At 43.2% G+C, this 14,375-nt stretch overlaps 1 protein-coding gene across 1 annotated transcript in view; it reads right to left on the bottom strand.

The window, feature by feature from the left end:
* pde9aa (phosphodiesterase 9aa) overlaps window positions 1–14,375 on the bottom strand; it is a gene marked incomplete at both ends in the record, with an annotated part of 161,290 nt that overhangs the window by 47,446 nt on the left and 99,469 nt on the right. Inside the window, 4 exon segments of the mRNA XM_080037923.1 lie at window positions 3,467–3,541; window positions 3,684–3,711; window positions 3,713–3,753; window positions 4,509–4,569. Of these exon segments, the coding sequence (XP_079894049.1) occupies window positions 3,467–3,541; window positions 3,684–3,711; window positions 3,713–3,753; window positions 4,509–4,569 (205 nt within the window).

Raw genomic sequence — 14,375 nt, 5'->3', positions numbered from 1 at the left:
TAGTATGCTCTACGACAGTGAAATTTGGTCGCATATTCAGTTTGTGGCAGACGTTCAGGCGTTACAGTTGATGAAGCTGAGACAACCTTCTTGTTGAAAATGTTATATCGCATTGCTGCAAGGTAATCTGTGCACTTTCCACCAAAGAGGACAGCTATTACTTGGCACCCAAGGTCATCGATCACCTCTGTGGCCTGGTTTGGGACAATGAATGCATTGGCACAAGATGGTGTGAAGAAGAGATGATTCCACTGCAGCCCTTACGATGTCTACATCAGCATCTCCAATTGAATTGACCACAGTGCAACCCCTTTCTATCAGTTCATCGCTTATCATTTGGATCAGCCTCTGTTTATTCAGATCTCTTGATAGGAACTCCTCCTTCTTACATGAGAACTCTGTCTCAGCAGTGAAGTTGACAATGGGATGAATATTGTTTCCTCTTCTTTGATGTGTGTTGTCTATAATGGATAGCCATCGAACACAATGGTTGTAGCTGAGCCATAAATTTGGATGGTGAAGTCTGCATATGACTGCGCAATTTTACCATAGCCTTGTCCGTGCTTCGATGGTATTTGGTGTAGGAGTGAACCTCCATCAAGAACATAATGATCTGTTTCTGGTACAGTATCTAGGATTGCATCACTTGTATGATCACAGATTGCGTGTCAAAGTTGTGGTTTATCAGCCTTGCGGAAGATGTTTCCAGCTTCAAAGAGGGCAGGAGGGAAAGGACTGAGTTCGTATCAAAGAAGAGGAAACAATATTCATCCCATTGTCAACTTCACATCTCTTCTTCACACCATTACGCTGATTGGAGAAGATACAGATCTCCTTGTCTTACTACTTCACTATGCACAGAGAGATAGTAAGGGCGTTTATTTCAGATCAGTCAAGTCAAAAGCTGATGGCAGTTTTAAAGTGTATGCCGTAAACCATTTAAAAGAAGTACTTGGACATGACTTGGACATGATGTGTATTCTCAGTTGATGTTCATCCATGCTCTCACGGGCTGTGACACAAATTCTCGGATCTTCGGGGTTGGCAAAAAGACTGCTTTCCAGAAGCTTGTAAAAGGGGATCCTGTCCTTCGATCTTGTGCAGATGCATTCATTGTCCCAAACCAGACCACAGAGGTGATTGATGACCTTGGGTGCCAAGTAATGGCTGTCCTCTTTGGTGGAAAGTGCACAGATTCCCTTGCAGCAATGCGATATAACATTTTCAGCAAGAAGGTTGTCTCAGCTTCATCAACTGTAATGCCTGAACGTCTGCCACCAACTGAATCTGCGACCAAATTTCACTGTCGTAGAGCATACTACCAAGTCATGGTCTGGATGGGAACAGAAGATTGTATGGATGCCCTGAACTGGGGGTGGAGCCTGCAGGACAAGAAATTTGTCCCACTCATGTCAACAATGAATGTTGCTCCAGACAATTATTATTCGAATAATCTTTTTCTATTGAGATATATAGCAATTTTAAGCTTGGCCGGCCACCATTTTGGACGCCATCTTGAAAATGAAGCCTTTCCAGAAGGTGTATTTTCCTAGATTTTTAGTATGTTCGTAAGCATGTCCAGAGGTACCAGAATCAGTTGAAAATTCCTTTGCAAAATTTTTTAATTTGAGATATAGCCATTTCAAGCTCCACGCCGCCATTTCGGCCGCCATCTTGGAAATGAGGGCTTCTGGGAGGTATATTTTGGTATAATTTTAGTATGTTATTCAGCACACCAAATACTACTAGAATCCATTGAAAAACCTTTTGTATCAATTTTTTTAGGGTTAAGCCCTAGAATCTTTTTTTCATAGATTGACTCACCTACAGGCTAAGGCGTGAGCTACCGTGCAACGGTGCGACACGGCTATAATAATATAATAACACGTGAAGGCGATTTAGTTAACTAAGTCACACACCGGCGAGCAATACAGCAGCATACAGTGTAGGCTATACAACAGCATACATAGTGTGTGGCACGGCTCACCCACTGGCAAGCAAATAAAGTAAGCTATGCAACGCAAGGCTTAGGCAAAGATGCGACAGCCCCTCAATAACACAATGACGGCGACTCAGGAAACTTAAGTCGCCCACCGGCGAGCACTACATCATACAGTGTACACAATATAACATAGCGTGTAGCGAGAGCTACCATGCGACACGGCTATGATAATATAGCGGTGTAAAACTACAACAGCTACGCAGCCCTGCAAGGCTTAGGTGAGAGCACACGAATGGTGCGACACAGCTCAAATACAACAGTGAAAGCGACTTCTGACCCAAAGCCGCCCACTTGACGAGCAAATTAAAGCAGGCTAGGCAATCGAGCTTTAGGCGAGAGCACCCTAGCAACGACGCAACTCCTACATTAAACCAAAGTAAGCACCCGGTCTAGGCGAACTCAGCACCCGAGCGATAGTGCAACAATGCCAACAAAACACCGTGGCGGCGGCTTGGCTTCTCTTACCCTAAGCCGCTCGCTGTCGATTAAATCAAAGTAAGCAACCGGTCTAGGCGAACTCAGCACCCGAACAACAGTGCAACAATACTAGAAAAACAATATATTCGAGCATACAATTAGCAACCGGGCTTAGCGAAAAACACACAAGCAATGGGGCGAAAGAAAGAATAAGACGGCGACTGTGAAACCAGCCGCCGCCTGACGAGCTCAATGGAAGGTGGAAAGGTGATATTAGCTTCCGCGGCGGTAGCCGGCGGCTTCGCGTAGCCTTCACACTTTACTCACCCCTGACCGGCCGAAGTCGAACAAAATGCAAGTTGCAGCCTTTGGTGGACGAAGTCAAATCGAGGCACCAACCCTTAGGTTACAAAGTACTTGCGACAAGCTAATAGTATACTATCACACAACAATGTGTGTGACCTGCTAGTCCGCGAGAAGATAGAAGGAACAGATCCTCGAGTGACTTTCGGAATATATTCATATTCCCGGGGTCACCCAGGTGTCACAGGTGACTATTTTGGTATAAGTACTCGACCTGCGCATGCGCACGATGGAACATCCAGTGCTGAAAGCACCGCCTCTGGCGGTCAGTAGGAACGAAATAGAACGTACAACACATGGTCCACCTTGTTTTATTCTTTAGTTTCAAAATATGAATTCTTAAAAAATAAAATTCACCTGAACATGTGCTAAGTTTACAATATAATATATCTTATAAGTACTGGTGCTGTATCCGCTGAACCAACCTCATCCTTTGCAGAATCCAGGTTAATCCAAGCCACATATTGTTCACTTCAGCATAGCTGTCACTTGATCAAGATAACAAATCTTAAATTAAATTTTTGTCTCATTTATTGTCATAAATCGCAAAGAGGTAACAACCACGGGTCGGATTGGAACCGGGTCTGCTGTGATGAGGACTGAGCCTCTAGGGGGACGCTCTAACCACTACACAACCCCCCCCCCCCCCCCAGTTACAGTTTTTAATCTGATCTTGAGTCTCACCTCATTGGGCTCCCACTGCCAAGCATCGAATGTAGGCAATCTAAGAGCTTCCACTGTCTCCTCAGACAGATGGTACTACAAAAACACACACACACACACCCAGGGCACACACACACAAAGGGCAGCAGGGCAGACAGGGGGCACAGGGAGAGGAAAGAAGAGAATAGGAGAAAGGGGGATTTGTGGGTCAGATATTCAGCAAGTTGGTCAATCTTACCTCATTGGCCTCCCACAGCCAGACATCAAGATTTTTTGAGAGCGTCTATGGTCTGCTGTGACAGCTTGTACTGCAGGCAACAGAGTTGCAGTTAACCCTGTCTGCCTCAGCCTGGCTCAGGGGCACACCTCTACACACCACTGCACACTCCTACTGTATTATCCATGCAGATCAAAAAGTGTCAATTCCTTGATTTTATCATAGGCTACATTTTGCTGGACTTGTGTATCCCACCATGTAGTGGAACCGTTTAAACTAAAGCTTATATTCTCTTTAGTAATCATATGTGTAAGAAATAACATATACTGGCAGCCTTTCTAATGGCAAATAAATGCTTACATTTCTCACATCCCTACTGGGTTTGCCAAACAATCAAAGATATTGATCAAACATATTTGGTTTGCTTTCTGACTAAACGTGCAATGATGATGCCAGGGTGGAATGCTTGTTTACTTTTAATTGTTACAAGTTAAAGCCTCTTTTGTTACAAAAGCCTGGATAAAAACCTCAGGAGGCTTTATATCGTTAGTATGTGTATTGTTTGGCATACAGTTTTGGTTTCTGGTCAGTCTGTGTGTTTTTAATGGTGTCATGTAAGCCATTGTGGGCTGGGCATGCTAATGCATGACACCCTAATTAAAATTCCATTCCATTCAATTCATTAATTTATTCAGTTCATTTTGTACACATGAAATCACCTGCGAGAACACTCGTTTTATCTTGCAACTGGAACCACAGTCGAAGGGAGGTGTCTTATTTCTTAGCACAGCAAACACAGTGAAGTGTGTTTACAGTCAGTGGTAAAGACTTTGTGTGAGAGCTTACCTTGGGGTATGAGGGCACATCCCTACGAGGAGTCAGCTTCTTATTGTCTTCTAGGAAATTACTGAAAAAAAATGAAGAATAACTAAATAACAATACTATTACTAGCAGGGCCGGTTCTAGGCAGTAAGATTAGGGTGGGGACATAGAAATAGTAGTTGGGCAGAGAAACCTGTGATGCTCGTGTGCAGAGTACGAGCAAATTTTTTTTGCCCTTGCAAGATCTCCATGCCTGCTTTTTGGCACATTTACTGCAATGTAAACTTTTAGACACATTGCTGCTGTATGGGGGGGGGGGGGGGGGTTACCATGATAGCACTGCTACCAGCAGCTTTCCACTGTTGCCTCTGATGTCCAGCTGGGTGAAAATAGTAGCCAGCTGAGGTCACGACCCTGCTAAGGGGATCCGGGGGTATGTCCCCCGGGAGATTTTTTTTACCTTTTTAAAGTGAAATGCATGAATCTTGTGCACTTTGAGAGGAAAATTAAGAGGCTAAATCTGAGGAATTGTGTGTGAACAAATCATTTAGAGACACTGGGTCGGATTAATTAGAAGCTATTGAAGAAAGACACATGGATTTTCCATAAAAATATAAATTTTAAATAAAATATTATGCAGGGTCCCCTGGGATGGGCTTGGTGCTCTTTTTCTTTTACGGGACATATTTTTCTGTAATATAATTAATTCATTTAAATGCAGTGAGAGGAACGAAGCAGAAGAACTCTGTTGTCCAGTTATCTTTTTTTCCACAGACAAGGCTGAAATAGGCCATACACAGTACTTGGGCAACTGAGGGCAGCCCCATTTTCAAATATTTTTAAATAAACTCAATACACACTGTGCATGCCATGGACGTGACGTGATCAGTTAACCTCGGATCACCTCCCAGATGAACTGATTCATTTATAAAGCTAGTAACTATCTACCAAAACATTGTATTCCTTTTTTTGTATGATAATTTACATTTACATAATATGATGTTGATATCAAACATACAAACTAAAAAAAAAGCTTAGGGTCCCCTGGCAGTCGGGACCCTAAGCAACGGCTTATTTCGATGATACCTCGGGCCGGCTCTGCTGACCAGTGACCACTATAAGCGGGTGGGTAACTTGGAGGTTGGCTGTCCTGCCCACCCAATAATACAATTAGAAGCAATGCATGGTAATGGTATATTCTTTAGTATTAATTAATTGTCTGAATTTTATTTGACATTTTTTATTGGACAGCGAACGAACAGGTCCGTCCGATAGTGGGTCTGGACTTCAACCTAAAAAAAAAAAAAAATCTTCAATTTTGATTGGGTGGGCTGTGCCCACCCTTGCCCCTGGCTACTGCTGGTGATGTGATAATTGAACATGATGTAACTTTTTACTTGTGCATATATTGTGACATTTGTATTTATTTTTGTCATAAGTAAAAGTAGGAAATGTTTAGTGAAACAGAATAGAATGTGAAGGCTCATCAGGTTAAAGTTGACCAGAGGAAGGGGGAGGACCATAGGGCCATAGGAAGTAGTAGGGGGAAGGACCTTATATGGTCATACAGTAGGAAGGAGTAGAGGGAGGGGGCTACCGGGAGACCCCGCGCAGATGTGCCTTTTTCACTCCTCCCTCTCACAAGTCTCATTGGTTCTCAGTAGGGTTGCTGAAAATTCCCGGAATTGACCCTTTTCAATTCCCGGGAAAAAAGAGCCTCCTTCCGGGATATCCCGGGAATTCTCGTTAAACCGGAAGTGCCTTTTTAATACTTTATTTTGTACCCACGTACTCGGCCGAGTGGTTTATTGGGCACGTTATAGCCTCATATGCGCAGGGCAGACTGGATGCTAGCTCTAGAATGAACTAAGGGCATTGAAAGTTAAGTAATCTAAAGGCGTTTTCAGACGGGAGTAGACGTTCTGTCTACAGACGCACTCGACATGGATCGTCGGAGAAAGGAGGCTCCGCGAGGAAACGCCGTGCCGTAACCATGGAAACAACTTTTGTTTACAACCCTGTGTCGCTGCTGTTAAATATCTACTCATATTGTTAACATTTGTTTAGTTAATAAGTGGATTAGTTATTCAGTTTGGGTTGGTTTAAATGTCTACTTTGTGGATTAGGTCTAGGTTTCACTTTAGTGTTTGGTGGAAGGAACGGGGCGAACAGCGATGCTCCAGCTGTTTCATCTCATTAGATTCATGTCGCTACAAGAGAAAGCAGCAAAAGAAACAGGCTGCTTTATGTTCATCATACAATCTTGACTTGAATACAGAAGAATGGTGAATATCACCATCTCATTGAGGAGAGAAAAGTAAAACACTGTTCAGCTGTGCCAGGCTGCCAGCGTGTGTGTGTGTGTGTGTGTGTGTGTGTGTGTGTGTGTGTGTGTGAGAGAGAGAGGAGCACCGACGTGACAGTTTAGCTGTAGTGCGGCCGCTTGTCGCTCCGTCTGTAGAACTGCGGACTCTCTCTCTCTCTCCACTCGCATGTCAATTGCTGCGTTACAGACGTAACAACAGTTTAGTGCGGCCGCTTGTCGCCACGTCTGTAGAACGGTAGTGCGTCTCTCTCCACTCGCATGTCATTGAAAATGTATTACCAGACACGTCAAAAGCCTCCCTTCTGAAAAGGCCATGATGGCGAGAGTATATTTTATTAGTAAAGGCCACTATTAAAGCGGCAACGAGTAACATTTAAATATCTTTTAAACAGCCTCATGTTTCCTCTCATAATCATAAATTACCTTTAACAGCAAACGAGACCATCAGTGCAAAGAAAGACGTTTTTATATAGTTTTTATTACTGCATTTGATCTGGTTGTACACCCAATCCGATTTTCGGTTTGCTCGTGCATGCTCTATGGTCACATATCCGTATTGGTCGCAGATTTCAGTGTGGCGCAGGAACGTGATTTGAGAAGCCTATCACTCCAGGTGAGGGAGACCAGATCCCAATTCACCAGATGTGGGACAAAGACTACGTTTGTGCGGGACAATGCGGGACAAAGTGCCGTTTTTTTAGCAAAATAAACTCGTGTCACCACCGGTAATGTCAGAGACACGGCTTTCTATATTAAAAAAACACTATCTTTAGATCAGCGCGCAGCAGTTAAGTTAGCTACTGTTAAACAAATAGAGCATTAAGGCTGCGGCTTCACATTAAAAGCATTTCACTGGCTTCACATTAGCATTTCACTTGACAAACGTGAGTTGGCTTTTATTTTGAAGTAACAGGAAGGTAAACGCTGAAGCACCGCAGGCAGCACCATAGATATATATAGAACACTATAGACTACAGCCCAGCAGCCCGATACACACACACAGACAAACACACACACAGACAAACGGAGACTGCTGTCTCCTCACAGCTATCGGATAAATGCCAGATTATTAAACACGCATTTAAAAAGGGGGGCTCACTTTCAATAACAATGCGGGACAACGTCTCAATTTGCGGGACGTGTGAAAAGTAATGGAAATGCGATCTGGTCATCCTAGAAGGGGAGCGGGAGCCTTGTTTGAGACAGTTATTTGTCGTCATAATGACTGATAACGGGGCTGAACCATCAAAGAAAAAAAAGAAAATGCAATGAAGAAAAGCTAAAAGGGAGAGTGATAGGCGGGCGTGACGGCGTTGCCAAGCAACGTATACACAATTTCACGGAGCGAACCTAGACTGCAGTGTTTACTCCTAAATGAATGAGCGGTAGCCTACTAAAACAAAGTTTACTTTGCCTCACCAGCATCATCAGATGACCATTATTCATCTGAAATAGTCATTATTTACAACAACATAAACACATTACCTCATCGTGATCCATAACTAACTGCCGTCTCTCGTTCATTCGCTTTGTGTGGGGACACATACTCGTTCAGCTCCGTGAGAGGTGACAATGGATCAACTCATTGCAATCAGGTGTTGTTGATACTCTGTCACTAACCACTCTCACCGAGCCGAAAAGAGTCCGGTGCCCTCACACTTTCAACACACGGACACGCACTATATTGCTTCATGATTATTTGAATCTTGAGGCCCTGCACGAGCTAGAAAACAGCTTCACGACAGCTGGCGTCGTAAAAATACTACCGCTTTTGTTCAAAGGTGTCGCCAACGTGCCGACTTACTCGTTGTAGCTTTAATGAATTAAACGAATAAAAAACGGGAGGACGGGTCCCGTGGCCAATTTCCGGTACTCCCGGACTGACTCATTTTGCGGGAATCCCGAAATCCCGGGACCCGTCCAGCAACCCTAGTTCTCAGTTCACTATATAACAGCACGTTTGGAGCAGGGCAAAGCTTTTTTGGTCTTTTGCAGGCATTACTATATACGCCTATAGTTTGTCACGCTCTGTTCCAGCAGACTCTATCTGTCCCATCAACCATGGAGGCAGAAGAAAAACTTAGAAAAACTTTGTGAGTCCAAAATACTCTGAAAGATTTTGGACTTTCGAAGTAAGTTTAAAAACACATCTTTGAAACTCTTGACACAGAATGACTTGGTTAAATTTTATTAGAATAGGAAATCGGACAGAAGATTCAAGATTCAAGATTCAAGATACTTTATTTTGTCATTGTACCAAAACAACAAAATTTTGTTTACAGTTATACCCCGCCAAGAGACATTGAGTGACAATAAACAAACATGGGAGACAGGGGGGGTACACTGAAGAGTCGGCAGCGTGCGCTGCGCCCCTTAAAGTAGGAAGGATAAAGAGAACATCAGGGAAGACAGGTTAAAAAAAATGCTACTCTCACACGAGCTCCTTAGGTGCAAGTGTGTGATTAGTACAAAAACCACCTTGGCATAGTAAGCAACAACAAGCCACAGACAAATAGAACACGTCGATAAGCACAGAGGAATGGGTTAAGGGTTCATGGGACGGTAGGTGTCACAACTCAGGCGCTAGGGGGCGTACGCAGCCGGCAGGCGCCCCGCCCGCAGCCGTCCGCGCTGCGACGGGAGGGAGAGGGGGAGGATTCAGGAAGGCTAGAGAGGTCGGGGAGTGTGTGCTATGTGTTTGCGTGTGTGTGTGTGTATGTTCCATGAAGCTATCTCTGTCCAGGCGTAGTGGCAGTCTGCAGCCTTGGAGACGACCTCCTGGCCCGGTCACAGATAGAGTTCACAGGAGTAGGTGAGGGAATGTGGGGTAGAGCGTCTGTTTACATAAACATCCCGGAGAGAGAAGAGATAGCACCGCCGCCAAGGACGTTGCAGGGAGCCGAATCGAGAGATTGTGATTTGTTTTGGTTGAGACTAGTCGCTGGAATGAAGCCTGTCTTGAGAGTCACTGGTACCGTATTATTCGCCGAAATCAAGTGGCCTAAATCCAAGTGCATGCGGCCCGTTAATGGCATCCCTGATCGAATCAACTTTCCGAATAAGTCCAGGAATCACTTCCAGCTTGCGATTCACCTCGCTTATCACTTGAGTCTGTGCATTAACGGCCCGGCACAAACCCTCAAATACGGGCAGCTTTGCTATGGCCTGATTAGCTGCCAACGCCTTATTACCGTTGCGGTAAATCAGGAATCCGCCAACTCCAATCAGCAGGAACCCTGATACCAGAAGCCCAATAGTGTAGATATCTTCGGCGTCCTCAATGGAGAGTATTGCTAGACACATCTGGTTCCAGCCACTCCAGCCCGTCCCAGGTGTATCCAACACTAAAGGTTCCATCAGGACAAGCGGCATCTCCTTTGCCACCTTTTCTCGTTGAGAAAATTTGGTCAATTGCAGAGAGACCCCAGTTAATCAGATCCATAATTTAGGTTTTCGGATGTGGATGTACAGAGAGGCTCAGGATCGACAGAGACAACACGAGACAGAGAGCAGAGCAGGATAGATAAGGGTCGGGAGGGAAGAGAAAATGCGACCGCCTTCCTTCAGAGCTAGACAAGAATGACTTGGAAGTAGCAGGATATTATTGGGAAAGGCTCTATATATTGGGCGATACCTGTCTAAGTCCTTGTCATTTAATAATATTTCATAAAGCTTTAGACGATACTTACTAGGCATGCATGTATATGTCTGGGTATTGTTTCAAGGTTTACAACAAATTTAGAAAAGAGATCAAGTCAACAGATATTAGGGGGAAAATAACTCTATTGAATGAGTTATAGGCATACAACCTCTTTTCTTTTCCTTTCTTGTCCATTTTATGTAATATTTCTATACTCTCTTGTATTTTGTAAATAAAATCCCTTAAATGTTATAAAGCCTCAGTTTGAATTAGTTTATAACTGGAACAGAAGGACCTTAGGTATAGGTTTGTTCTTCAAAGAGAGGGTTCCGTCCTCGGGGAGGTAAGTTCAATTTGATTCCACACAACGGCACATTACTGATTTAAAACACACACAACCTCATACAACTAACCTCTCTGTAAGGAGAGAAAATGTTGATACACCTAATCTTTAAAATTAAAAGAATAGGTTATAAATACCTTCCCAGATTAAACTAGATGTTTATATTCTGAAAATAGTATATATGTTCTATTTTACTAGAAGGGTGGTTTACAAAACTAAGTTACTCACAACTTATAAGCAATAACTAAAGAAGGATATCTTCCGTGAAAAAGGAGGAGGATTTTCTGAAGCAATATTCAAAAGGGTTTATACGGAAATCAGCATCATCATTAAGCATGAGGGGGTTCTGATAAAGTAAAACTCTGAACACGGTGGTATATATTGAATATTGTACTTTATTTAGACGTAAAACTCAGGTGGTTCAGACGGTAAATCCCGCGCTTTTAACCAAAGAGGCCGGGGTTCGCGTCTCTTGCAGGAACCGTGGTGAGGGGAGAGTCTTCTTTATGAAGAAATAATAAACAATTAAAGCATTGTGCTACAAGTTGGTTAATACGGGTTTGATAGGATATAACTAATAAACTTTGGATACTAGCTTTTCATTATAGATCAGACTTTGGAAGTCGAGATCGCAATACTGGCCCTGATTACTAGTATGTTTCCAATATGTTCCAATATTTAAAAAAAAAGATGAATGGACCTGCATATCTATAAATCTATCTATCAAAAGTATATTTATATATGCTGCAGCTCCTCCATGCAGCGCAGCACGGTGGCAGTAGAGCAGTTATGGTCCAACTGGATCCAGTGCCTTGGCCCAAAAAACCTCAACCCCCCCGAAGGAAGAGGTTCCCTGTGTCAGCCACAGCCACGACTCCCAAACACACACACACAGACACACACACACACACACACACACACACACACACACACACACACTAATGCTGGGCTTACACTAGAGGACTTTTAAAAGACTTTGAAAATACTGAAAACTGACACCCTCTCACATAGAAAGACAATCAAATTACACCTGAAGGCAATTAGTCATTAGTTCTCAGAGTTTTCAGTCACAGAACTGAGATTTTGAAAAGACAGGGGGTCTCATATTGCAAGACTACAACGAGATTCCCTTTGAAATTAATATTATTTCCAATCATGCTACCGGGGATTAAAAGTGATTTCAGTCAAATAAAAAGTTGTTTCCTAGCAGGTAAAATGGACTGGGTGTATAAACAACTATATGCCCTCATCACGTAGGCTATATGTCATGCATAATCACGCTTAAAACTGCAAACGCGATTGTGATTATATTTTATTTAAAAAAAGTAAATTGAATATTCCGAGCAGGGGACATCCTGTAGTTATTTGACCAACTTTATTTGCTGATCTCGTCCCCAAATAACTCTCACTCCTAACCCTGTATTTGACGGTAAAGTGTTGTAGCGGTTACAAGGGGTTCAGATCAATTTTACTATTAGAAATTATCTGAAGATTAATAATACCTTAATAATGTATCAAAGTTCAAAGTCCGGGGCACCAGTGATCCACTTAAATAGCAAGTTTGTCTCGTTTTATCAATGATTTATTCTCAAATGTTGATTAGTTTAATGTTCAGTTAAATAAACCAATATTAATAAATCCTAGTCACAATGGTAATTTCCATAAAATAATGTAATCAAATAATTACTATTATAAATTTGGTAATATAACCATAACACTGAATGCTTGACTTGTTGGTTGTTGACTTTCCAATAATATCCACACAAATAAATCACAAACACTTCTGGTTACAATATAAGAACATCTATTTTAACCACAATGAAACTTAAGGCAACATCCGTTTTATACACGCATAAAGCAAATACACTTAACAAACTTATTAAAAGAAACGTCTAGAACAATGTTGTATTTACAACCATGTACCAGTGTGTGTGTGTGTGTGTGTGTGTGTGTGTGTGTGTGTGTGTGTGTGTGTGTGTGTGTGTGTGTGTGTGTGCGTGGGTGGGTGTGAAAAGAAAGTAGGAAAAGGAGGGGGGAAGTTCCCACGTGACTTGAGGGGGAGTGAAAATGCACGGGGGAGCTAGTGAGTCGATCAGTGAGACTAGGGGCGTATAAATAGACGTTTACCCAGAGGTAAAGGGAGGGGCGAAAGGCCCAAAATGGTGGTGGGATAGACTAGGCTATTCTACCTCTAACCGATAACCGCTCCAGCGTGATCCGTGCTCGTCTCCGTTTTGATACGTGTAGGCCAATCCTTTTCGGTCGGGGATACACGCACGGGATGGCGGCTAGACGGCGGTCCAAATCAGGCCCAAGACGCTTGGTGGTCGGGTATGACTCCTGCTGTTTTCAGGTAGCAGGACAAAAGCATAGCTGAGTCTGTGCGGAGATGGCGATAGGGGACGAATCGATCGGCTTACGCTCCGTGTTCCAATGGTGGTTCTCTTAGTAACCACGTGAACGAGTCCTGGTTCTTCTCTCGACGTTCCACCGGAACGTTAACAAAAACTTTGTTATTCTGGAAATCACCACGGCCGCTTGGTGAAAGCTTTTGTAGAAAAACGTGGTGGCTGTTTTCAGGACGGAAGAAAATCCTGTAGGTTGTACAACGCTGCTTGTCTCTATATTAATCAGCTGAGCGCCGAACAGAGAGGGGGAACAAGACGCCGTGGGGGCGCTGTTATAGGACGCGGGGGTCCTTCACCCGTGTTTCAATCTGGCGCTTAAAACGGCCACCTGAAAAGGTGAGGGCGCATCGCAGAGTTTTGGCCACAGGGTGGCGGCACAGAGTTGTCCATAGGTTTGACCCACTACGTCCCCCATTTTGGTCTCGAGGTGGGTTAGGGGGACCTGCCTTGGGATCAAAACAAAAAGGGTTTAAACAGTTCATAGTTCATGATGACAACTCGTCTGTTATAATCCATGGTCCATGACTTGACAACTTGGAATGGTGTCATCCTGGTATTTCCTGAAGGTATTTCACAGTTCTTAAATATGTTGGCATAACCTGGGCAGTTCTAAAGACTTTGGCACATCTGGGCAGATGTTAACTGACTAACAAAACAATTCATACCACCACACAAATAAAATAAAAACAAAACAAGAAAAAACAATAACAAGACAGTCACAACACAGCTCTTTCCTGGGAGGTCGCTACTGAGTAGAGAGAAAAAGGGACAGGAAAAGAAAGGGACTGATGGATAGCTGAAATCAGTATGGATGGTGTTGTGTTTTGCTTGGAAAGTGGTTTGATCTGTGTAACATCATTCAATGTATTGTGCAGTGCTTGTATTGGTTGCATGGAAAATGCAAATACTGTTGTGATAATACAATCACTAAACAAGGCTGTCTCAAACAAATGGGGTGTTCTTGGTACATTGACAGGGACTCATCTGAAGTCTTCCTGCATCCACACTATTCGCACTTTACTTTAGTATTATGTAAACATCTGGTCAATGATCAAATTCCTTCGTGATTTTCTCTACTTATGACATCTATTGCAGTATATCCGTCCTGGGAGAGGGATCCCTTACTTTGTCGACTCTCCCTGAGATTTCTTTAATTTTTTTTTTATCCCGGTAA

The sequence above is a fragment of the Ammodytes marinus genome (genome assembly GCF_949987685.1).
Source record: "Ammodytes marinus genome assembly, chromosome: 12".
Lineage (NCBI taxonomy): Eukaryota > Metazoa > Chordata > Actinopteri > Uranoscopiformes > Ammodytidae > Ammodytes > Ammodytes marinus.
This window is presented reverse-complemented; position numbering and strand designations above follow the sequence as displayed.